General features: G+C 45.1%; 1 protein-coding gene across 1 annotated transcript; it reads left to right on the top strand.

Annotated features, from left to right (window-relative positions):
* The first annotated feature begins 16 nt into the window (after positions 1–16).
* On the top strand, positions 17–24,780 carry RBM23 (RNA binding motif protein 23). Its single transcript, XM_032237288.1, has 14 exons — positions 17–206; positions 552–648; positions 9,370–9,498; positions 9,620–9,700; positions 11,867–11,914; positions 12,875–12,948; positions 13,053–13,097; positions 14,688–14,870; positions 20,449–20,502; positions 20,622–20,739; positions 21,859–22,011; positions 23,127–23,264; positions 23,374–23,439; positions 24,487–24,780. The coding sequence occupies exons 3-14, from the start codon at positions 9,463–9,465 to the stop codon at positions 24,763–24,765; spliced, it is 1,275 nt and encodes a 424-aa protein (XP_032093179.1). The 5' UTR covers positions 17–206; positions 552–648; positions 9,370–9,462; the 3' UTR covers positions 24,766–24,780.

The following is a 24,780-nucleotide window of genomic DNA, read 5'->3' as shown; positions in this document are numbered from 1 at the left end:
GCGCCGCCCGCCGCCCCCCCCTTCGCGAGCCGAAGGAGAAGGGAGGGGTACGCTCCTGGAGGGAAGCAGCGTCCGACGCCATCTTAGAATCGCCGCTCCTCCTGCTCGTCGCGGCCGCGTCTGAGGAAGGGAGGCGAAGCGCTTCGGACCTGGGAAAAAAACAACACCCCGCCGGGGGTCTAGCGGCCAAAGGGGAGGGGGAGGCGGTGAGTGACTGAGAGGACGAGAAAGAAAACCAAAACAACCAGGCCTGAGGCGACCAAAGCGCCGAACGGGTAGCGGCGGTGACGTCACACGGGAGGGGGGGTTAGAATCCCCAGGGGGGCTCCGAAAGGAGAGAGAGGCGCAGCGGGCGAAAGGGGCGTGGCTTCGGCCTGAGGGGCGTGGCCTGGCCGTCTGGGGTCCCTTTCCGGCCTTGCCTTTCTTCCCGGAAGTGGTGGGGGAGGGAGGGGCGCAGCTGGAGGTGGAGGCAGGTAGGTGAGGAGTTATGGACGGGCAACATGGCGCGGAGGGCTCCCTGACCCATGCGGCGCTGCTTTTCCTACCCACAGGTGTGCTTGGTGGTTCGTTGCCTTGAGTTGGGGGCCAGGCAGGCCTCGAAGGGAGAGAGCGGAAGCCAGGACAAACTGCGGGAGTGAGGAAGGCCAGGTAGGTAACAGTAACAGAGTTGGAAGGGACTTTGGAGGTCATCTAGTCCAGCCTCCTGCTCACGCAGGAGAACTAGACTAGGGATTCGAACTGCCGACCTTTCTGATGGACAAACGCAGCGTCTTAGCCACTGAGCCACCGAGTCAGGCTTGGAGGGGAGGGGGCATCGGCCAAGACAGCGTTTCTCAACCTTTTTGCCCCCCCACCCCCCTAAAGACTTTGACTCCCAGAATTCCCTCCAACCTGTGTAGCTGCCTGGGGGATTCTGGGAGTTGGAAGTCTCCCTATCTTTGGGGGGGGGGGCAAAGGTTGAGAAACAATGGGATAAGGAAGAAGCCGCGGCACTTTGGAGGCTGGGAGGGTTGGGAGAAAATGGGGTAGAAATCCACTGGAGAGAGACGTTAAAATAGGAGGAAAATTCAGAATGACAGCATTGGAAGGGGCCTTGGGGGTCTTCTAGTTCAACCCCCTACTGAAACAGGATAGATAGAAGTTTATTTAGATAGAAGTTTATTTATATGCCGCCCTTTTCCCTGGGGGGACTCAGGGCGGCTCACAATCCAAGGAGACCCTAGACCAGTGTTTCTCAACTGTGGCATCTTTAGGATGGTGGACGAATATACTGGAGACAGACAGACAGACAATTCTTTATTGGCCAAATGTGCTAAGATACACAAGGAATTTGTTTTTGGCGCATAAGCTCTCAGTATACATAAGGAGAATAAAAATACATTCATCAAGAATAAAAAGGTACAACACTTAGTGAAAGTCAAGGTTACTGATAAGCTATCAAATCGTACTAGAAACAATAAAAACAATATAAATTGAAAGATACAAGGAAGAGAAGAATAATAGTAACACATTTTTAGTAAATTATTGACAGTGTTTTGGGAATTAGTTAAGCAGAGTGATGGCATTGGGGAAAAACGTGTGAACTAATATGCTGGATACGTGTATTTGTATAATATACACACGTGTGTGTGTCTGTGTGTGTGTATATGTTGTTGTATTTGTGCTGATAAATAAAGGGAGACTAGTATAGATCTATTTCAAGCTATTTAGCTCTCATCAGCTAGCCATACCATTACTGGGATTTGATATATATATGACAGAGGGAGAGAGCACTCTATACATATACATGTATATATGTATAGAAAGAAAGAATGCTATGCTGGCGGGGAAATTCTGGGAGTTGAAGTCCACCCAGCCTAAAGTCACTGAGATTGAGAAGTACTGTCCAAGACCAGTGGTTCTCAATGGACACTTTTAAATACCTTTTGTGGCCCAGATCCCCAAAGATGATTTAAATCGTAACATTTGTTTGAGCTTTTGCACTCCCCTTGATGAGATCATGATCATGAGGACCCGGACTGTGGAGGCAAGTTGCTGACTCAATTTGCTAAAAAATTTGTAAACCACTTAGAGAGGGCTGAAAGCCTTATGAAGCAGTATATAAGCCTAATAAATAAATAAATAAATAATAAATCCGCGAACCACAAGTTGAGAACCACTGTCCTAGACCATTTCAGACAAATGGTTGTTCAGCATGCCCTTGCCTTATCAAACAGTTGTTCCTTGGGCTGGTTTTTGCTTGGGGGTTGAGGTTTGCTCAAAGTGGGCACGTTTTACTTAATGAAGCTTATTTCCAGATGAATTATTTCCTGATAAAACTTCCTCAAGGGAGGGGAGAAAAACATTTGTACGTCAAGGTGGGGGGGGGGGGGGGAACCATAGTCCAGTTGCCTTTTGAAAAAAGCACCTTTGAAACAACCGTGATTTGGATGACTGAGAATCTCCATGGTCATGTATTTCCAGAGAAATTGAGATCTTAACAGGGTAAAATGATTCTGATGCTTATGCCCAAGAAGCAGGGTTCAGCTGTCATCTTTGCAGAGCAAGTGAAGTTATATTGATGTCATTCTTGTTTTTCAATTGGATAATGAAGTGAAGTGGACTCTTCAGTAAGCTTAACATGGAATAAGAGTCTAAAAGCAGGGGTCAGCAACCCATGGCTCTGGAGCCGCATGTGGCACTTTCATCCCTCTGCTGCGGCTCCCTGTCGCTGGTCAGCTCTACAATTGATAGGGCTTTCGGTTAGGACAGGTAGATGAAAAAGGATGCCGCACTAGAAGGAAACTCTTTGGCGGGGGAACTGGACTTCTGATCGGCTCCAGAATTGAACAGGGCGGGGGGCTTCTGGTTAGGACACACACACCGAAGTGTTGGGAATATTTCTAATCTGATTGGATCTCAAGGCTCTTTATGTGTTTATTATTCTTTTCCCAGACCCTAAAATTTGGCAGTTGGGAATTTTGGCAAAGTATAGAATAGCTGTGAGTGTTTGCAGCATGAAAATAGGACAAGACACTTCTTTGCATTTCAAGTTTTAAGCCAATACATATGAATGTAAAAAGGCTTCTTGTCTCTGTAGGGAGCTTTACTATGTGCAAAGAACTACAGCGGGCTGATTTCAACAATCTGCGTCACATTTTTGTCAGTTTTGCACAATTTACATGATTTAAACCAATGGTGAAATCTCCATATTTATGAGCCTGTAAGTTAACAACTTTTGCGTTCCCCGTGGCTGCCCATTGGAAAAATTTAAAAACCCATTTGTTGTGTTTGCTTTCTCAGTAGAATGTAAAGCATGTACTTTCAGAGGTCTTGGGGGGGGGGGAATAGGGCATTTTGAAATAAAAAATGAGTATCTTTTGCTATACTTTCCGATTGTTGTTGTTAGATGCAAAGTCGCGTCCGACCCATCGTGGCCCCATGGACAACATTCCTCCAGGCCTTCCTGTCCTCTACCATCCTCCGGAGTCTATTTAAGCTCACGCCGACTGCTTCTGTGACTCCATCCAGCCACCTCGTTCTCTGTCGTCCCCTTTTTCTTTTGCCCTCCGTCTTTCCCAGCATTAGGGTCTTCTCCAGGGAGTCCTTCCCCCTCATTAGGTGGCCAAAGTATTTGAGTTTCACCTTCAGGATCTGGCCTTCTGAAGAGCAGCCAGGGTTGATCTCCTCTAGCACTAACCGGTTTGATCGCCTTGCAGTCCAAGGGACGCATACTTTCCAATATGTGTTGTTTATTGCTAGATATTGTCAGGGTTTTGTTGTTGTTGTTTGTTTTGCCTTGGTTAAATTGTTAGGAGATGAAAAGATGAATTTCCCACTGACATTCCAGTAAATTTCCCTTTATTTTAGAATAAGTAGCAACAGAGTCCTTTCTTGGGTAACACAGAGTGAAGAGAAAAAAACATCAGAGTAAATATACAGTTGCTGATAACCTCTAGGGCAGAGTTCCATGACAGTTATCTTGTTATATTCTTACCTTAGAAAGAAGGATGAGCAGTCTTGAGACTTAGTGGCAGGAAAAATGCAAAGGGTTCACCCTTGGAAAATCAAATAAGCTTTTTAGAAACTCCCACACGCTCATACAGCAACTTGCAAACGATAGCAATCTCTTTTATTCAAGATCACATTTGTAGCCTTCCTGTGGGAGGTGGCTTGGCTTGGGAAGCCTTAAGGCGCTGTTTTCCCAGTTAGGAAAGAACAAAAAAAGTTCCAAGGAAAGAAAGGTGGCTTGACAGGAGAGAAAACTAAACATGCATTGGCAGCTGACAATTTCACGGTGCCTCTGTTGAAAAGGTTCTTGTGAACGATGCGGAAACGAACAGATTGATTCCTTCTGCTTAACAACCTTTTGGAGCAGTGGTTCTCAACCCTGTGGGCCACCATGTCATTGCAGGGGGTCCACGGAGGCTTTTGAAGAAATGTTACAGTTTAAATCTTAAGTCTTGGGGGTCTGTGGCCACAAAAAAGGGGTCCGTGATGAAGGAAAATTTGAGAACCGCCTTTTTGGAGGCTTCCTGGACTTGTTTTAGGAAGGTATTTGAAACACCTTATTCTGTTCTTCTAATCTCGGCATCCGTTAGTGTTCTGATCCGCAGGTCCTTGTGGTCATGGTACAAATTAAATTTCTCTGTCACAATTTTATTAATTTACGATCTAACACAGGGGTCCCCAACCTGTGGACCGTGTCCCACTACCGGTCTTGTGGCCTTATTCATAACCGGGCCTCATGATGTGCGCCGGGCATGCACATACAGCCCCACTTGTGCATCATGGAGGCTTGCGGCCAGTAGTGGGATTCAAAATTTTTTATTACCGTTTCTGTGGGCGTGGCATGGCATGGCAAGGATACTGTAAAATCCCCATTCCCTTCCCACACCAGGGAAAGATTACGGCAAAATCTCCATTTCTTCCTGATCAGCTGGGATTCGGGAAGCAGAGAATAGATGGGGGTGAGGCCGCCAGAGGCGGTATTTACTGGTTCTCCGAACTACTCAAAATTTCCGCTACCGGTTCTCCAGAACTGGTCAGAACCTGCTAATAACCACCTCTGTTTGCGGCCCCACTAGTGTGAGCATCGTAGGTGTTCGCGGCCCCACTCGCGCAAGCAACGGGTGCTCACGCACATGCATGCCTGCCTCTCCCATGAAACCACCCCCTTATCACCTACACTCTGGGCCACCAATCCACAAAGATTGGGAAACTTTGATATAATACACACACACAAAAAAAATACAGCAAGCAAAAAGTAGGAGACAAAGGGAAGGGAAAGATGTGCTAAAGAAGGGGAAACAAGAAAGAAAATGTACAAATTAGATTTCTCATGCTGAGCCGCTAGAAAAGCTAGCTGTTTCTGAGATGGTCAGCGGGTGGGTAGAATAAGTTTAGGCCAGAATTTTTGTGAAATCTTCCAGGAAGTGTAGAGGGTAATTTTGCTCCTAAGTTGCTGGAATTACCGTATTTTCACCCATATAACCCGCCCACGCAGATAACCCGCACACGCATATAACCCGCGGGTTTTCTGGATCGTGTAAAATGTTTCCCGTATACCCCGCCCACGCAGATAACCCGCACACGCATATAACCCGCCCACGCATATAACCCGCCCACGCATATAACCCGCGGCGAGTAAAAGAGAAGGGAAACAGCTGAGATGGGGGGGGAAGAAACGGAGAAAGAAAGAAGCCTGCGCACGCTGGGGAAGAGGAAAGGAACGAAGGAGAAGGAAACAGCTGAGATCGGGGTGGGGGAAGAAACGGAGAAAGAAGCAAGCCTCCGATCGTGTAAGCCTCCGATCGTGTAAAATATTTTCTGTATACCCCGCCCACGCATATAACCCGCAGGGGGGCGCTGTGCATGTAAAAACCGCATATAACCCGCGGGTTATATGGGTGAAAATACGGTAGTAGGTTTATGTGTCAGGCCTGCAGCCATCTTTTCTTGTGGATCTTAGGCCTGCCACACTTTCTGTTATCCTTTTATGCCTTTTCTATTTGTGGGAAAATGGGAGGGGGGATTGTACAGAGTTACTTAATGTGTAGCCAAAACAAAATCCTTTCTAGAAAGCCAAGGTCATCCTTTGTCTTTGCGCCTCTGCACTTCACGGGAACTGGATGGGGGGAATTATGTCAGTTACGATTCTACAGGTTATGCATACAGTATTTACAGCTAGGATTGGGCCAAACCGGAGAATTCTTAAAAATGGGTTGTTTGGTTTTTTGCCCCCAGATGGCAAAGTCCTTTAGGGCAGTGTTGCATTCCTAGTTTTTCCTCAATCTTGACAGCTTTTAAGGATAGGTGGACTTCAGCTCCCAGAATTGCTGGGATTTAAACGCTGGGGGATTCTCAGAATTGAAACCCACACATCCTAAAAGTTGCCAAGATTGAGAAATGCTGCATTCCCAGATGATCACGCTTGGCAGTCTCTCCTTGAATTCCAAAGTTTTGTAAAAGTAACTGCAGGTTTGAATAAAGTTATGGAAGTCTGGAGTGATATTATAGGATATTGTTTTTTCCCCCCACTCATAAAGCAGTCTCCTTCCTTCTTTCCTTCCTTTCTCTCTTTTTCTCTCCCAATCTCTTCCTCCCTTCTCTTTCTTTCTTTCTTTCTTTCTTTCTCTCTCTTTTTCTCTCCCTTCTCTTTCTCTCCCTACCTTTCTTCTTTCTTTATCTCTCCCTTTTCTTTCTTTCTTTCTTTCTTTCTTTTTCTCCCTTTTCTTTCTTTGTTTATTTTTCTTTCTTTTTTTCTTTCTTTCTTTCTTTCTTCTATCACATTCTCCTCCCTCCCTCCCTTTATTTAAAAAAATGGAAGATTCCCATAACTTTCATGTAACTTTAGCAGGTAGGAATTCAACAGGAGTTGTTTCCTTATTCACATTTATGTGAGTGGAAAAGCCAGCCTGGTGGGCGGAACTTTTGAAGTTCCTTATGCAGATATCTGGGTTGCCAGAGAGGAAATGTTTCCAATATAATAGGAAAGTTACGTTCTCGACATACAAACACAATTGAGCCAAAAAAAAAATTCCATTGCTAAGCAAAACACTTGTTAAGTGAATTTTGCTCTATTTTTACCACCTTTCTTGCCGCCGCTGTTAAGTGAATCACTGCCGCTATTCAGTTGGTAACTCAGTTGTTAAATGAATGTGGCTTCCCACCGATGACTTTGCTTGTCCGAAGGTCGCAAAAGGGGATCAAATGACCCATGACAGTGACCATGGGAGGGGGAGACTTACCAGAACTTTGAATCTAGGTCATAAGTAGCTCTGACAAAATAGGTCATAACTTTGAACTGTCACTAAACAACCGGCGTAAGTTGTGGATGACCTGTATTAGCATTTTCTGCATTTCAAAGATGTTATGGACAAGGAATCAATTTCCCCTCCTTCCCTCCCTCTCTCTTTGTTTCTCTTCCTTTCTTGTTCTCTTTTTTTCTTTTTCTTCCTTTCTCTTTCCCTTCCTCTCTCTCTTAAACATGTTTATAAAATGCCTCTTCTCTTTTTTAAGTAAACATTTCATACTTAAAAATAAAGGTTTGATGGTAATATTGTGGCCCACAATTTGCACCAGTATTGTAAAACTCAACTTACAAACCTTTAAAAAAAATGCAAAAGTGTTGGTTCATTGGCTTCAATCCTCATTTTTAGAAGTAAAAAAAAGGATCAAAACATCCAGTCACCTTGGCTCAGCTAAGATAATAACACCCCACAGGTTATCTCTCAATATTCTCATTTTATTTTTGTTACTGAGAATAAGGGGGACCTTGTCTCCAATAAATATCGTCTGATAGCACAGGTTTTTTTTGCTTCTATTCTTCCCCTCACCCTTCCATCCAAACATTTTCTTCTTTCTTTTCCATCTCCTTCAGAAGCAAGTCACACTTGCAAATGCTTATAAATTATAGTTCTATCTTAACCCAGCGGAGAAACAAAAAATACACTCCGTTTTCACTGTCTGAGGGATTTTGAAATAGTGATGGGCGGGAGACAGATACCCCTGTGAGCAAAGTTTTCTCTGAAATAGTAGAGAGAAAACAAGCAAATGCCCATTTTAAATTATAAATTACCATATTTTACAGAGTATAAGACGCACCTTCGTTTTTGGAGAAGAAAATTGGGTGGGGGGGAAACTGCCTACTGTCAGCGTTCACAAGTATCATGTAGAATTAAATCAGAGTCCAAGGCAAAACGATCCTTAAAATTCCAATTTAATAAAGTAGACATCTTAGCACATCTGTGTTAATCCCAATTCTGGAAATGACATCAGAATCCCACCCAGTTAAAAGTTCATGATCTTGTCCCCCCCACCCACAATCCATCACACGGTCCAATCTTCTTCCACGCTGGCGTCTCCAACCAGCTGCTTCTGGTCAGGTGTAAAAGTGCGGAGACAAAAGATGACCTTGGCTTCTAGAAAAGAATGATAACAATACATTCCACAATTTACTCCTGTCTATTCCCCCCTCCCATCACCTGTACTAAAGAAACAGCATAATGAAATAAGAGAAAGTGTGGCAGGCCAAAATTCTAAAAGGAATATAATTGCAGGCCTGACACCTACCTCATCTGGCTAGCGTTCTTAGCCTGGTCAGCTTCGGCACATTACTTCACTGGTTGTGGACCGAGCGCACGTGATTCAGTCTCGTTGGAGCTGAAAAGCAGCTTCTAAAGCCCAGCTGATCATCACAGGGAGCACCAGTTATTGAAGCAGGGAAGTGGCAAGACAAGGCAGCAGCCGTTCCGGGTTGCCAGTTTGGGCTCCGGGCCTCGCGTTTTCAGCCTCCAAATGCTCCGTTTGAGACCCGTTCAAGGGGATCGCCAGAGCACGTTCCTGCCAGAATGATGGTCAGGGGGCAAAAATGGGTCGTGCGGGGGGCGAAAATGTGATGCGTATCGTCAGCAATGGGCTCTGGCGATCCCAGCAGCCTTGAATAGATCTCAAGCGGAGCATTCGGAGGCTGAAATTGTGAGACGCGGAGCCCAAAAACGCAAGCCATTGTCTGTGGCAATCTCTGCAGCCAGGAAGAGGATGCACGGAGACCAAAAGGTGTGTGTGTGCGGGGCTAGATTTGGAGTATAAGACACAACCAAATTTTCAACCTCTTTTAGCGGGAGAAATAGTGTGTCTTATACTCCAAAATATACAGTATTTGTTTCCTTTGTGTAAAAAAACTAAGGGATAATTAATTTGAAGGGTTCGGGGTTTTGTTCTTTGCTGAATACACATCCCAGCCGGTTGCAAACAGGTAATTTCTAGAGCAGAATTCCATTCCAGAGTGTAGAACATCTTGTCTCCAGGCAACATATATGGCCCAGCTCCTGTTCCATATTCCACTCCTCAAATCCATTCAGGGCCTCCCTCTCCTCTCTTTTCCAGGCTGTGACCAACTCATTTGCCTGCTAGATCGGCTTCTCCACCAGCTGTTCCTGCGCCTCGGGGTGGTGGGGAGCCCACCCATTTGGGCCAGCCATGGATCCGGCGTTCCCCAATCCATCCCGGGATCCTGTGAGTACCCAGCCTTCGTTTTTCCCCCTTTCGTTTTGGAGAAGGTGACACAGCGGCCATTTCCACCAGGGGGGCTATTCTCTTTTTTTTTATTCTTCTCTCTTTCTCTCCTTATTCGTAGACCCAAGAAGATGGCATGGCCTCCGACGACTTCGACATCGTGATAGAAGCTATGCTGGAGGCCCCATACAAGAAAGAGGAGGTGAGGATATTAAAAATCAGAACCTGTGGGGGAAAGTATTACTGTGTTATATTTTGCCAGGAGTCCAGAGATAACGATAACACAGTTGTCAGCTTTGCTGCTCGGCAGAGACGGACAAACTGTGGGGAGGGGGAATGAAGGAGAGAAGGTTGGGGGGGGGGACGAAAGTAAGCACCATATCTCCTTGAGATGCTGCCTCAAGGTCACCCAAGGGGGGCCCGCATACCAAACTCTGCTTGGACGGACCTTTATGAAAACATCTTTACTGAACCTGATTACCCTGGGGTGGGCAATGAGAGATAAAGTAACTTAAGAGATTTTGGCACGTGATTCTCAGTTCTGGCTTTGCAATACTGCAATATCCTTGGCCGCTAAATCAACTACACTTTTTTCAACAAAGGGTGCCAAGGATTTTTATTTATAGAGAGAGGTTTAAAGTTATGGCAGGTTTGACACAAATGTAATTCAAGATGCAAGTTTTCAAAATATTGTTCGGTTCTTTGATCCGGATCTGGCATTCCCTCCGTTTCTCCTCACAATATCAGCATCTTCCTTTTTTCTTTTTTCTTTTTAAGCAGAAAAGGGTATAAGATAAAATAAGATGGCTGCTCTTTTTCTGCTGATTTGAGCCTCAAATAGGTTTTTGTTAATTTAAAGAGGGCCAGCTTGTGCCTCCCAGACACCCCATCTCACCTGCAAGCAGGGCAAAACTTTCTTGGAAGCTGGCAGAGGATGAAGAGGAAGACTATGATGGCTGGCTGGGGGGACAGTCAGCTCCCAGTCTTGCTGGTCTCCATTTACTTGGAAGTCAGTCTTGGAAAAAAACCCGTTAACAGGTAGTCCTCAACTTACGACCACAATTCAGCCCAAAATTTCTGTTTCTAAGCGGAGATGGTTGTTAAGCGTGGTTTGCCCCATTTTTGGACCTTTCTTGCCACCGTTGTTAATTGAACCCCTGCCTCCATTAAGTGAGTCACACGGTTGGGAAGTGAATTTGTCCCATTGACTTTTCTGGTTAGAAGGTCGCAAAAGATTATCACATGACCCGAGGACACTGGAACTGTCCTACATACAATACAATAGCAGAGTTGGAAGGGACCTTGGAGGTCTTCTAGTCCAACCCCCTGCCTAGGCAGGAAACCCTATACCGTTTCAGACAAATGGCTATCCAACATCATCTTAAAGACTTCCAGTGTTGGGGGCATTCACAACTTCTGGAGGCAACTTCTGTTCCACTGATTAATTGTTCTAACTGTCAGGAAATTTCAGTTCTAAGTTGCTTCTCTCCTTAATTAGTTTCCACCCATTGCTTCTTGTTCTACTCTCAGGTGCCTTGGAGAATAGTTTGACTCCCTCTTCTTTGTAGCAGCCCCTGAGATATTGGAAGACTGCTATCATGTCTCCCCTGGTCCTTCTTTTCATTCAACTAGGCATCCCCAGTTCCTGGTTCTTCCCATGTTTACATATGAAACAGTTGCCAAGCATCTGAATTTGATCACATGACTAAGGGTGCTGCAACGATCATGTGAAAAACAGTCGTAAGTCACTTTTACGGTGCCATTGCAACTTTGAATGGTCACTAAACAAGTGGTTGTAAGTTGAGGACAACCTGAATTGCAAATACAGGTTTCTCCCTTTCATTGTTTGCCCCTTGTGCCAGCCCCATTCTGCAGTCCCTGTAACTGTACAGTCCCCAAGTTGTGTGTTTTAAGGACGATATTCACTCCAAGGTCAAAAGACTTTTTAATCTGCATTAATCCAGCTCTAAACTCCTGTATTAATATTTATTGGAGACAAGGTCTCTCCGTTGTCCCCCTTATTCTCAGTAACAAAAAAAAAATGAGAATATTGAGAGATAACCTGTGGGGTGTTATTATCTTAGCTGGGCCAAAGTGACTGCATGTTTTGATCCTCTCTTTTTGCTTCTAAACATGAGGAATGAAATGTTTAAGGAACGCACGAAAAATGGAGGAGGTTGGAGATAAGGATTCTGCCCTCTGCATTGTGGATGACAATTTAAGCCTGCTTCTAGAATTCTCTCTTTGTGTCACTTTGTGCCTGCTAGCTAGCAGAATCACGCTGCCAGTTGATGGGAATCCCATGTTTCTGTGCCCGCTTTCTCACAGTGCCTTTTTCCTGCTGAATTCGCCCTTCTATTTCTTCCAGGCCCAGCCAGGACCCTCAAAGCCACCAACTGATCCCCCCACAGCCCAGGTAATGCCCCAAAACCAAAGGGTAGGAAATAGGGAGGGAGCTGGAGGAATATAGTCTAACTTCCTCTCCCCCTTTCTTTTTTTGTTAAAAGTTTTTTATTTATTTTAGTTACATTAAAAAAAAAATGGTGTACAGAGTGTTGTCCAAATTCCCCCTTTAACATTCCCACCGAAAGACATAATTCACTTTACATTTTATTTCCAATTTTAGCCGTATTACTTTTCTTCTCCTTTTTTCCAATTTCTAGTTTTTAACATGTACAAACAATATAATTCTTCTTTCTCTTTAAAAACAAACAATTTATCATTTCTTTTCCATCTATTTTCCATGAACCTTCAAGTTTCAAATTTCAACTTTTGTATAATCAGCATAACATAAATATTTAACAGCTTTAAGGTTCTTAACAATTGCTGCACGTTCTAATTAAAACATATTTTTACCTTGTTAACAATATTTCTACTGGATAATATCATTCTACTATTCTTTTATTTCTAAATTTTCTTTTTTCTTTCTTCTTTTTATGTGTCTTATATCTTTTCTTCGGTATTTTCCTCTCACTTTTCAATAGATTTTTTTAGTATCTCCCCCCCCCCCCTCAAGTTTCTCTTTCCCATCTCCATTTATTTCTCTCTTTTTTTTTTTGGCTAATTTCTTTTTCGGATGTCGTTTCCCTTTTTTTCCTCTCTGCTCTCTTTGTGCTTTTACCCCATTGTGTTTTATTTTCCATTTCTACCTTGTTAATTCCTTGTTCATTTACACTGCTTGTCTGTTCCCCTCCTGTCTCCACTTTCAACAATTTTTCTGGTTCCTTTTCTACCTCTTTGTCACCCTTTAATGTCACTTGTGCACTTTTTAACATTTCCAACAACTCCTCTAACATCCCACTCTCCATGATCAAATTTAATACATTTTAAATATTTTAATACTTTACCACAATTTCCTCTCCCCCTTTCTTGTTAGCCGTCGCCGGAGGAACAAGGAAAAGAAGCAAAGAAGGACAGCGCCCCCAGCAGCAGCAATGGGGAGAGCAGCAGGTGAGCCACAAGGGCTGTGTGGTTTCTCCCCCCACACCCCCTTCGTTTCTCCCCCACCCTCCATCAACGTGGCTCTCATTTCTGGCTTGCTTCCTCCCTCAAAGCAAAAAGAAGAGGAGTCGTAGCAGGAGCCGTGACCACAGACACAGGTAGGGATAGCCCTGAAGAGAGCACAGAAGAAGTGGGCAGGCCCTGGCTGGGGCTGGCATAGAAGCAGAGGAAGGAAGCTAACACAGGACCTAGCTTGTGACAGTCTGCAGGAGAGTGGATGGGAGGGGGGAAAGCGATATTAACGTCTGTATCTCCCTGAGAAGCTGCCTCAAGATCATTCGGCTGGGAGACAAAGGCAGCTACATACCAGCCTATCCTTGAACTGACTTTTCTGAAAACATATCCCTTGAATCTGATTGGTCATGGGAGGGGGATCAGCGATAGGAGGCAGTTTGTTGTTGCTCAAAGGGGTCAAAATCAGGAGGCTGTGAGTGTCGATCCTAGGTAGAGGCAGATATTTCTTTCTCCGGGCACAATGAGAATATATCGGCTGAACAAAATTCTGCATTGGCGACCAGGAACGGCATCCGGCCATTAAACGCTCTGCTAGCTCCATTCAATTGCCCAGACTCCATCCCATAAGGGATGATGGGGTCATTAAACGATGATGATGATGTAACTCAGACAGACCTGTTGGTTTTATCCGAAATTCCGTTTTCAGAGGTGCCAGAAGCTTCTCCCAATTCAAAAGATTTACTTTGGCAAACGCCAGAATTGTCCTCGGACAAGGTTGGACTGTTGATGAGATGGAAAGAATGCTGCTGTTTCTATAGGCTGTACAGGTAGTCCTTGACTTATAAGCAACCCCTCCAAAAGGGGGACTTACAACTGGAATTAAAAGTTCTTGATGGACGGGAACAGGGGTGGGATTCAGCTGGACAAGGCGAACCGGTAATTCCGATGATCAGCTGGGAGCGAACTGGTTCGCTCCGACGATTAGGCAGGCACACCTGCCCACCCCTGCGCTTTACTTACCTATATACTCTCAGCTGATTCACGCGGCGGAGCGAATTGCTGTGTTACTCCCCAGAAGTAATTTGGAAGGTATGTTTTGTTAAAACTATGCACGGGCGCAAAGCTATCACTGAACCAATTGTTAAACTGGCAGGATCCCACCACTGGATGGGGAACCTCTGCGGGCATGTGACTGAACTTGGGTTAACATGGCCATGTCAGGGTTCCAAATAGCATCCAAAATTAAATCCGAGTCCAAGGCAAAGTATTGCTCAAAGTTCCCATTTATTAAGAGAGCCATGTTGGCACATCTGGGAAAACCCAAATCTGAAAGCTTCCTGGTTGAAAGTACCCACAAGTCCAACACATGGTCCAATCTTCCACTGCCATGCTGGCAGTTCCACCCATTTAGTTCCGGTCAGGTGCAGAGACAAAAGATGACCTTGGCTTTCTAGAAAGAATTTTGTTTTGGCTACATAGCATCTAACTCCGTACAATCCCCCCTCCCATTTTCCCACAATAGAAAAGGCATAGTCGAATAATAAAAAGTGGCAGGCCAAAGATCCAAAAGGAATATGGCTGCAGGCCTAACAGGCCACATTTATTTGCTTTACAAGGTTTCCGGTTTGTAGTTTTGGGCTAAACGGAGACTGCTAAACAGTTGCAGGAAATATACCAAAAGCAACATTTCACCCGCCCCTGATGCAAAATCTGATAATGCTTATTCTTCCTAGCCGTAGCCGGGACCGAGACCGTCATCGTAGACGAAGCCGGAGCCGGGATCGCCGCAGCCGTCATCGGAGCAGAAGCCGCCATCGGAGCCGCAGTCGAGATCGTAATAGGCGAGCCAGCCGATCTCGGAGCCGAGAGCGCCGGCGGGAGGAAAGAGTCCGTTACCGCACCCCACCACCCCCAGGGTGAGCAGCCCAATAGCACCTGGGCCAGATCGTAGTATGGTCTTCCTTAGATTAGATGGAAACTAATCGGGGAGAGAAACAATCTAGAACTAAGGAGAAATTTCCTGACAGCGAAAACAATCGCTGGAATAGCTTGCCTTCAAATATTGTGGGGGCTCCATTGTTGGAGTTTTCAAGAAGAGACTAGACAGCCATTTGTCCAGAATGGGATAGGGTCTCCAGTTTGAATTGGAGATTGGACTAGAACACAGGTGTCCAACTTAAGGCCTGCAGGCCGGATCTGTGCCTAAATCTGGCCCGCAGGGCCGCCCTGGGAACAGCAAAGGACTGACCCACGATGTCTCTGCCAGCAAAAATGGAGCTCTGGAGCGTTGCATGCACTCTTCCTCCCCCGAGCTCCGTTTTGCTGGCAGAGGACTAGCAAAACAAACTAAAAACAAAGGAAGAAATGTTTCCCCGTTTGCATTTGAGCATGCAAAAAGCTGCAGGAAAGGAGAAAGGGAAAGAGGAAAGACAAAGAAAAAGATGGGAAGAGAGCAAGGAAGGAAAAAGAAGGAAAGAGGGGAAGGAAGAAGAATGGAATGAAAAAGAAAGGAGGATGGAAGGAGATGATAATGAGAGTGAGGAAGGGTCTGAGGGAAGTCCTGCCTTAGTACATGGCCACTACATGTGCCCCTGACACAAATGACATCAAGCTGGCCACGCCTAGCCCCCCAAGGTCAAACGACCCTGATGCAACCCACAGTGAAATCGAGTTTAACACCCCTGGACTAGAAGATCTCTAAGGTGCTTTCAAAACTATTATTCTATATTCTACGAATGGCGATCTGAAACCCTAACCCAGGAAAGGCAATTGAAAGAGCCAAGGGCTCCTGGGAGTTTTCTCATTCTGCAATTCCTGGCCTCCCAACTTGGAAAACATTTTTCAGTGTGAATGTGTGAAACCTCGTTCACTTAGGGAGTGTTTGCGGAAGCATTGAATGCTCAAGTTTCTTCTCGGATCCGTGCTGCTACAGGTGTAGTTGGGAAGTTTCCGAAAGGAAATGGTCAAAACCAATGTAGCTCGAGACAGAGTGGTGCGGTGGCCTGGAGGTGGAGCGCTCGCCTCACATTCAGGAGGCTGTGAGTTCGATCCTAGGTAGAGGCAGATATTCCTCTCTCTGGGCACACTGAGAATATGTCTCTTGATGAACAAAACTCCACACTGGCGGAAGAGAGCTGACGTCGCGACGGCACGATGTGCCATCTTGGTGTTCCGAGATCGCAGTCGAATTCCTGCCGTTGGACAGTCCATTTGGACCTAAACCGTCCCACAGAGACGGTGATTGAGAAGGGCACCTCTTGCTGATCTCAGGGACATCGCAAAGTCCCTGAAAGATCGAGGAATAGCCTTTTTTCCGGCGACAGAAATGCAGCTAATTAAGCTGCTGAAGTTGGGACAGCTCCGGAACGGGAAGAAAGCAGAAAGAGAAAGTGTGTCGAATTGGTGAGGAATTTTTATTATTAGAGGAAGAGACTACCCAAGAAAAAAAATTAAGTTAAGATTGAAGACAAAAGACTGTAGGCGACGAGATTGATCTGCATTGAACTTAGTTAATTAATGCAGTTATTATCCAGTTATCCAGTTTCTAATTTATTTTTTTCCCACGGAGGGAACTTTTGCAGGGGCTCCTTATTTTTTAAACTGAATGGATTAATTCTTTGTTCTTTTTTCACTTTTACTTATATCTGTAGATTAAAATTCTTTTTTTATAATGCTTGATTTGATTGATTGGATTGTTTTTGATCTCCGTTTAAGGGGTGTTTTTTTTCTTTCTTAAGCTTGGAATATAAAGAAGAAAATAAGGGTTATAAAGAGGATTGTAACAACAGGAGGAAAAGCAGTTACACTGCCACTTAGAGGCCGGATACATTGTTTTTCTTCTTTCTCTTTGATCACTTGAGATTCAAGGTTCTTTCAGCTTGTTTACTGACAGTGATAATAGGAAGAGCACAAGTTGTTTATACAGGTGCCTTTTGGGAGTTCTATCACTAGCTATTGGAAGGAAGACAACATTTTGACTTGAAAGATAATAAATGAGTGAACCTAAATGAACCTGTTTGAACTTTATTAAAATAGCCTTGAACCCTATAGTGGCAGTATCTGCAAAATTGAAAGAATGGCCCAGCAGGAAAAAGAAACTGTAACATTGCAAATGATGATGTTTGAAATTCAAAATCTATTAGTTGTGACAGAATTGAAAAGAGATTGGAGAATATGGAATGCAAAACAGAAAAATCGGATGGAGAAACTGAGGATGTTTACTAAATGAAGAAAGTGGAGGAGAGTGTTCAAAAGATGGAAGAAAAAAATGAGCAAAGAGATAAAACTGTGAATACTGACAACAAAGTGAGCGTGGTGGTTGGTAATGACAAGAGTGGAATATGGAAAGGGGAGATGGATGGATTGGAACTTTACCCCAGACTTCAAAGCACAGAAGAAAGAGAGAAAAAATTGACGGAGATAAGGAGAGAAATCTTGATAGAAGCACTACTGATAACCTAAGATAAGCTGAGCAGATATTGGGTTTCTAGCTTTTGTGAGATACGAAAGGAATAGCATGTTGCTAAGGGAGGTTTATAAAAAGATTTATTAAAGTAACTAGAACATTAATGCTGCAAATGGCAAGAGATATAAAACTGTATTATAGCTGGAGGGATACAGGTTGATGCAATGAAAATGTATAATCAAAATTAAGCTAAATTTAGTTTACTGTATGTATAAAATGAAGCGACAATAGCTGTAGCTAAATAATGATTAATAATGATAACAATACATACAGATATATTAGTTTGATAATATGAAATTTTATATAAACAATATATGGCGATTATGAGAGGAGGTTTAAAAGCTTTATCTAGAATATGTTATAAAGATGTATTGTGATTGGATGATTTAATGGAATTTTATCATATAATCCTATTCTAGATTTTGAATATTATATATAAAAGGACGTAAAAACAGTTATAGTCAAATTAAGGTTGAGATATAATAATTGTGATATACACGAATATAGGTGAATTTAAAATAATTGATTTGATATGAAAAGCCGGTGGTGACTATGGAAGAGATCCATAGAAATACTGTAACCAACTGACACACTTTATACAATTTGTAATGGAAGATGTTTTTTTATTTTATTTTTATGTTTGTCCTTATTCAAAAACAAATCAAAATTGTTTAAAAAAAACCCACATTGGCAACAGGAAGGGCATCCAGCCATTAAATGCTCTGCTAGCTCCATTCCAGTTGCCCAGGCTCCTTCCCATGAGGGATTACGGGGTCGTTAAATGATGATGCTGTAGCTTGAGACAGACAGGCTTGTTGGTTTTATCCAAAATTTCATTTTCGGAGGTGTCGGAAGCTTCTTCCAGTTCAAAAGATTTACTTTGGGAAACGGTTCCACCACAAATGCGCGCACAACAAAAGCGCGCCTGACTAAAGCGCGGTGACAAAACCGCGTGACGAATGAGCGACTAATTAGCCCTAAAGCCCGCCGACAGAAGCGCGCTGTAACATAATCCTAACCCTAAACCTAAATGTAAATCTTACCTTAAATTAAATCGCGCTGTTGTTGGCGCGCTTTTGACATCGCGGTTTTAGCGCCGCGGTGTTTTCGGCGCGCTTATGACGTTTGCGGTTTTGTCGGGTCACGTGGGAAACAGCAGAATTATCCTTGGACAAAGTTGGATTGTTGATGGGATGGAAAGAATGCTGCTGTTTCTATAGGCTGTACAGGTAGTCCTTGACTTACAACCAACCCCCCCAAAAAGGGGATTTATGACCGGAATTACAAGCTCTTGTTGGACAGGAACCTCTGTGGTTATGTGACCGAACTTGGGTTAACATCAGTAACGATATTCTATTTTCTTCACTAATGGTTTGGTAGCGGGGACACATCTGGGCATCGGCAGAACCTTCTGCTCATGCGCAGAAGCTCCTTGATGACATCTGGGTGGGTGAGTGGGTGGGCAGGCGGAGCCTCGCGCCGCTGCCACTACCAGTTCGCCCAAACCGGCAGCATGCCACCTCTGGTTAACATGGCCACATTCACGGTCATTTCCAGCAACCTCTGATCAGGTAACCAAGTTTTACAATGGTTTGTCTGAAAACTGGCATTTCCGCACGTTTTTCACCAAAACCTCATCCATAGCAGAACATTGATTTGCCGAATGACCGTCTCAAAACAACCCATAAAATCAAGTTAAGTCATTTAACCAACCTGTTTTAACAACTATTACGCCTTGTGATCATAACGGACAGGCTCGGTAACAGTGATAGGTCGAGGTCTATACGTTCAGTGATAACCTGATTATGCCATGAATAACGAGCAAGGCCAGTTGTACTGTGTAAGTACCCTGTTTCCCCGAAAATAAGACCCAGCTAGAAAATTAACCCTAGCATGATTTTTCAGGATGCTTTTAATATAAGCCTGTTCTGACCCCCCCTCCGTACGGTGAGTCACGCCGACACAAGGTTACTGTTAGCCACACTTTATTCACAGTAATTACTCACAGACAAGACTTTGGCAGCAACCCAGACTCCCACACATAAGAGATACACACAAGAGCTTCTCCAGCTTAGTATAACGGTTGTGTCCTGCAAAAGGTCTCCTCCCAAAGTCTCTTCTTATATACTCTCTTGGGAGGAGCCAAATCACAACCACCTGGGCCTGATTATCTCCTATGTCTCCGTAATTGCTGCCTGCGCTTCTCCGCCCTTCTCTGCCTGGTGTCCGGGACCAACTCCCTTTGCTCCTCCCCACTGCTCCAGGGCTTGACGCCAGGGACAAACTCCCTTTGACTTTCACCGCTGCTCCATGCCTCAGGCGCCTCCTGGTGGCCAACCAGCCTCTCTGGTCCCTGCTCGGAGTCTGAACCCTGCCCAGGGTCCTCCACATCTTCCAGAGCTGATTCATAGAGTCCCTTGCTATCGGAGTCTGTCGGCAGCTCCAACGGCTCCTGCTGGGCCACAACATAAGCCCTACTCCAAAAATAAGCCCCAGTTAAGATCATCAGGCAGACAGACACAATTAGTACCGTATTCTCTCCCCCCCCAAATAAGACCTAACCAGAAAATAAGCTCAATGCATCTTTGGGGGCAAAAAATAATGTCAGGTTTCCTAAAGATGCTCTAATTAACTCACGAGCCTTGAGCCAAGTTTCAAAAGAAATCCCGTCATTTATTAGGAACAACATCTCGGCAATACCTGTGTGGAGTCAGATCTAACTTCAGTTTAATTATGGCTGAACTTTACTCCTGTTTCTCCCCTCCCCCCAGTCTGTGTCATAAATCACATTCGCCAACGAGGTGCTGCAGCAGGTTGTAAAATTCCGCGCCTCACAAGCCTGCTGTTGTAATCTGAGATCTATGCGTGGAATTCTCTCCCTCCTTTCCTCCAATGTCAACCTGATAACAGACGTGGAAATGCTTTACAAGTTGACAAATAATATAAAACTCGGTCTTGTTTTCGGGGAAATCCGGTCACCCTTTTGATTGTGTCACCACTGCTGAAGTTGTGCTCTTGTTTTCTCGCAGGCGACGGTTTGGTCACAGCAAAAGTCCCCTGTTCAGAGAGAAGAGTCCCCTCCGGTGAGTATTGTAACATGGATGAGGGTGGACGGCTGAGAGAGAACTCTTTAACGTGCCTTGTCTCTGCTCCCCGGCATCCAGTTCTGCGTCTGAATCCCTCCGCTTCTCTCCCAACACAGGGAGCCCCTGGGCAGCTTGAGCCCCGAAGAACGTGACGCCCGCACGGTCTTCTGCATGCAGCTAGCTGCCCGTATCCGCCCTCGAGACCTTGAAGATTTCTTCTCGGCTGTTGGCAAGGTCATCTTCCCTTCCCTTCTTCTCTGGCTTTGGCAAATTCTTACTTTGCCCCAAGCGAGGGTCGGCTTCTGGCCCATTCTGGTGCTTGGTTCCCACCAACTTAGCTAGCGCAGTCTGTGATTGTAATTAACTGGAGTAGTGGCTTCCTCAGTCTGGTTTTATCCTTAGTTTGGCCCAGTGGTTAAGGTGCTGGCTTAAGAAACCTTTAGAGACCGTGAGTTCTAGTTCCATCTTAGACACAAAAGCTGTTGGGCCTGATGACCAGGAGACAGTGAGTTCTAGTCCCACCTTGGGCACGAAAACCAGCTGGTGACTTTGAACTAATCACCAGGAGACTGGGATTTCTAGTGCCACCTTAGGCACGAAAGCCAATTGGGTGACTTTGAGCCAAACCACCAGGAGAGTAGGAGTTCTAGTCCCACCTTAGGCACGAAAACCAGCTGGATGACTTTGGACTAATCACTAGATTGGGAGTTCTAGCGCCACCTTATACATGAAAGCTAACTGAGTGACTTTGAGCCAAACATCAAAAGACTGGAAGGTCTAGTCCTATCTTAGGCATGAAAGCCAGCTAGGTGACTTTGGACTAACCATCAGGAGACTGGGATTTCTAGTCCCAACTTAGGCACAAAAGCCAGCTGGATGACTTTGGGCCAGAGATGGGCAACCCACGGCTCTGGAGCCGCATATGGCTCTTTCATCACTCTGCTGCGGCTCCATGTCACAGGTCAGTTCTACAATTGATAGGGCTTTCAGTTAGGACAGGTAGAGGAAAAAGGATGCCTCGCTAGGAGACTTTATGGTGGGGGGACCAGACTTCCGGTTGTCTCCAGAATTGAACGGGAGGCTTCCGGTTAGGACTTGGCTCTTCGAGTGTTTTAAGGTTGCCGACCCTCTGCTTTGGGCCAATCACACTCACCCAGCCCAGCCTTGGCCAGCGGGTTGTTATGATGGGGCCCATAGGAGGAATGCATATTGTCTACATTCACGCCCTTTACTTTATAAAAATAATAAGAGCTGGAATGAAAAATCTAATGAAGAACAAAGAAACGCAGGCATGAAACATGCGATCCTTCGGACTCTTCCGCTAATATTTTCCCCAATGGTCCCTTTGGCCAGGTGCGTGACGTACGGATCATCTCCGACCGAAATTCCCGGCGCTCGAAGGGCATCGCTTATGTCGAGTTTTGTGAGATACAGTCGGTGCCGCTGGCCATCGGGCTGACAGGACAGCGCCTCCTGGGCGTACCAATTATCGTTCAGGCTTCCCAGGTTTGAAAACTTTTATTTAAAAAAAACAACCCTAGTCTTGTGGTCCGCCAGCAGGGCCAGCAGCAGATTCGGATAGTGAGGAGGTTGGGGAGGAAGATGGGCCAGTCCTGGAGTCTGGGGAAGGCTCTGATGAGGGCTCTGTGTCAGAGGCAGAGAGGGGGCCAGAGCCGTATGCCAGTTATCAGTTGCCTTCAGAGTCAGACGTCAGTGAAGTGTCAGGGTTCCAAATAGCATCCAAAAGTAAATCAGAGTCCAAGGCAAAGGATTCCTCAAAGTTCCAATTTATTAAGAGAGCCATGTTGGCACATCTGGGAAAACCCAAATCTGAAAGCTTACAGGTTTTCTCCGCCTAGTTGAAAGTTCAAGACCTTGCCCCCACACCCACAAGTCCATCACATGGTCCAATCTTCCACTGCCAGGCTGGAAGTTCCACCCATCCAGTTTCTGTCAGGTGCAGAGGTGCAGAGATAAAGGATGACCTTGGCTTTCTAGAAAGAATTTTGTTTTGACTACACATTAAGTAACTCCCTACAATCCCCCCTCCCATTTCCCACAATAGAAAAAGGCATAGTAGAATAATAGAAAGTGTGGCAGGCCAAAGATAGAAAAGAAAACTGCAGGCCTGGCATGTGGCAGAAGAACAGCTGAAGCCTGTTCCCAGTGTTGCATGCACAGAGTTGCCAGACGAAGAGAACAGCTAAAGAACAGGGGCCGACTTGGGAGTAAGGCCACAGGTGGACGATGAATGGCTCTTCCCAGAGGAAAGAAAAGAGGAGCAAAAGGGGAGTGGAGTTTGCAGGAGACAATTAGTTCGCTTCATTGGTTCTGAGACTCCTCGCCAAGTTTTGCCGAGATACCCGCCTAGCAGCTCTCCAAGCCAGAGAAGGTCTGTGACTGTAAATCGTCCCTTGAAAGACTTTGCTGGACGTGAATGAGCAGAAGTCACAGTCAATTTAATAAAGCGGCTTTTTGCCCGGACGAGGAGTTTGCTTCCTGCTCTTGGGAAGCCTCGCTCAGAACATCTAAAATTTACACGTGAGGGCTAAAACAAAATAAACTGGGTTATTTCTGGCTGTTTTTGACGCCCTCTCCCTTTCCCCAATCTGTGGACATAGGCGGAGAAGAACAGGCTGGCTGCCATGGCGAACAACCTTCAGAAAGGCAGCGGGGGCCCCATGAGGCTCTACGTCGGTTCCCTTCACTGCAACATCACCAAAGAGATGTTGCGCGGGATCTTCGAGCCGTTTGGCAAGGTAAGGTGGGAGGGGGACAGAAGAGGGGAGGGGGTAGATCCCCAGAAAGGGGGGGGGGATGTCCTTGGCTTTTCTAAAGGGCTGGGCACCTTCTCTCTCTCCTCCATAGATTGACAGCATCGTCCTCATGCGGGACCAGGATACCGGACAGTCCAAAGGCTACGGCTTCATTACCGTAAGTTGGGTGGATTTTCTCCGCGGCGGGGCACAGCATAGCCTTATTTATTTATTATTTACTTATCGTGTTTCCACGAAAATATGACAGGGTCTTATTATCTTTTGACACCCACCTACCCCGAAATAAGCGCTTGGCCTCATTTTCGGGGAGGTCTTATTTTCTTTATTATTTTTTTGTATTTTTTTTTATTTTAATTGAGCAAAAACACACACAAAAAAAATCATCCTTCATTACATCTTGTAGAAAGCGTGTCGATTGATTACAGATAATTTTCGTGCATTCATTCCACAGTCATTACTTATAGTTCATATTAGATTATACACTTTAAAATCAAAATTTCAGGCTATATTTGTACAGATGCTGTTAAAATGGATGTGGCTTTCTGGAAGTATACTTTATTCTCTGCTATTTAAAAGAAGATACCATAGCACTGGGCCTCTTCAGATCAAGCATTTATTTTAAAAAGCTTCTTCATTTTGTTAAGTTGTCTAGGACATTAATAAAACAGTCTTTTAAGAAATAAGTCTAATAATTTAAACATTCTATAGGCAGTTATAGTTATTGACTTACTTCCTTGCACCAAACAGTCTGTTTCAGTTTTGCCTGATGAGAAGAAGAAAAATTTGCCTCCTGGCAGCAAACAGCAAGTTTCACTTTCAGTTTCAGTTTAAGCATGGGCCTCCCGATCATCAGCTGTTTCAGGCTGCTATAGTCTATTGCTCCCTGCACAAGCCCCATTTTCTCTGTTTGCTGCAAGGAGGCAAATTGCTGGGAGGCGGAGGCCAAAGGGTGGGTGGATCATTTGGTGTATAAGACGAGCCCAAATTTTCACCCTCTTTTTTTTGGGGGGGGGGGGGGAAGGTGCGTCTTATACTCAGAAAAATATGGTAGATCAAATAAAGAATATGATTGTAAATTTCAGTTGTTATTGCACAAAATATTTATGCCCAGGCGACACCCTATTTAACGGAAGATGGATTGTTTATATTAAAATAAAATCAAAACTTAACCAAAAAAATTAATATTTGGAACCCTGCTCTCCAGTTCGCAGAAGCCGAATGTGCCCGCCGTGCCCTGGAGCAGCTGAACGGTTTCGAGCTAGCCGGCCGGCCCATGCGGGTGGGACAGGTCACCGAACGGCTGGACGGCACCACCGACATCACTTTTCCCGACGGGGCTGATGAACCCGACCGGTCAGCTCTGAGCTTGGGGACCACCGGCTCCCAGCTGCAGCTGATGGCGAAGCTGGCCGAAGGTGAGAAATTTGGAAGTGGGGAATGGATTCTGTTATACGTTTGGAAAGGCACAGGAGGAAGGGAATAATTCCTTTCGGGATCA

Source organism: Thamnophis elegans, chromosome Z (assembly GCF_009769535.1).
Source record: "Thamnophis elegans isolate rThaEle1 chromosome Z, rThaEle1.pri, whole genome shotgun sequence".
NCBI classification, from domain to species: domain Eukaryota; kingdom Metazoa; phylum Chordata; class Lepidosauria; order Squamata; family Colubridae; genus Thamnophis; species Thamnophis elegans.
The sequence above is the reverse complement of the archived record's forward strand: the minus strand, read 5'-3'. Positions and strand labels throughout refer to the sequence as shown.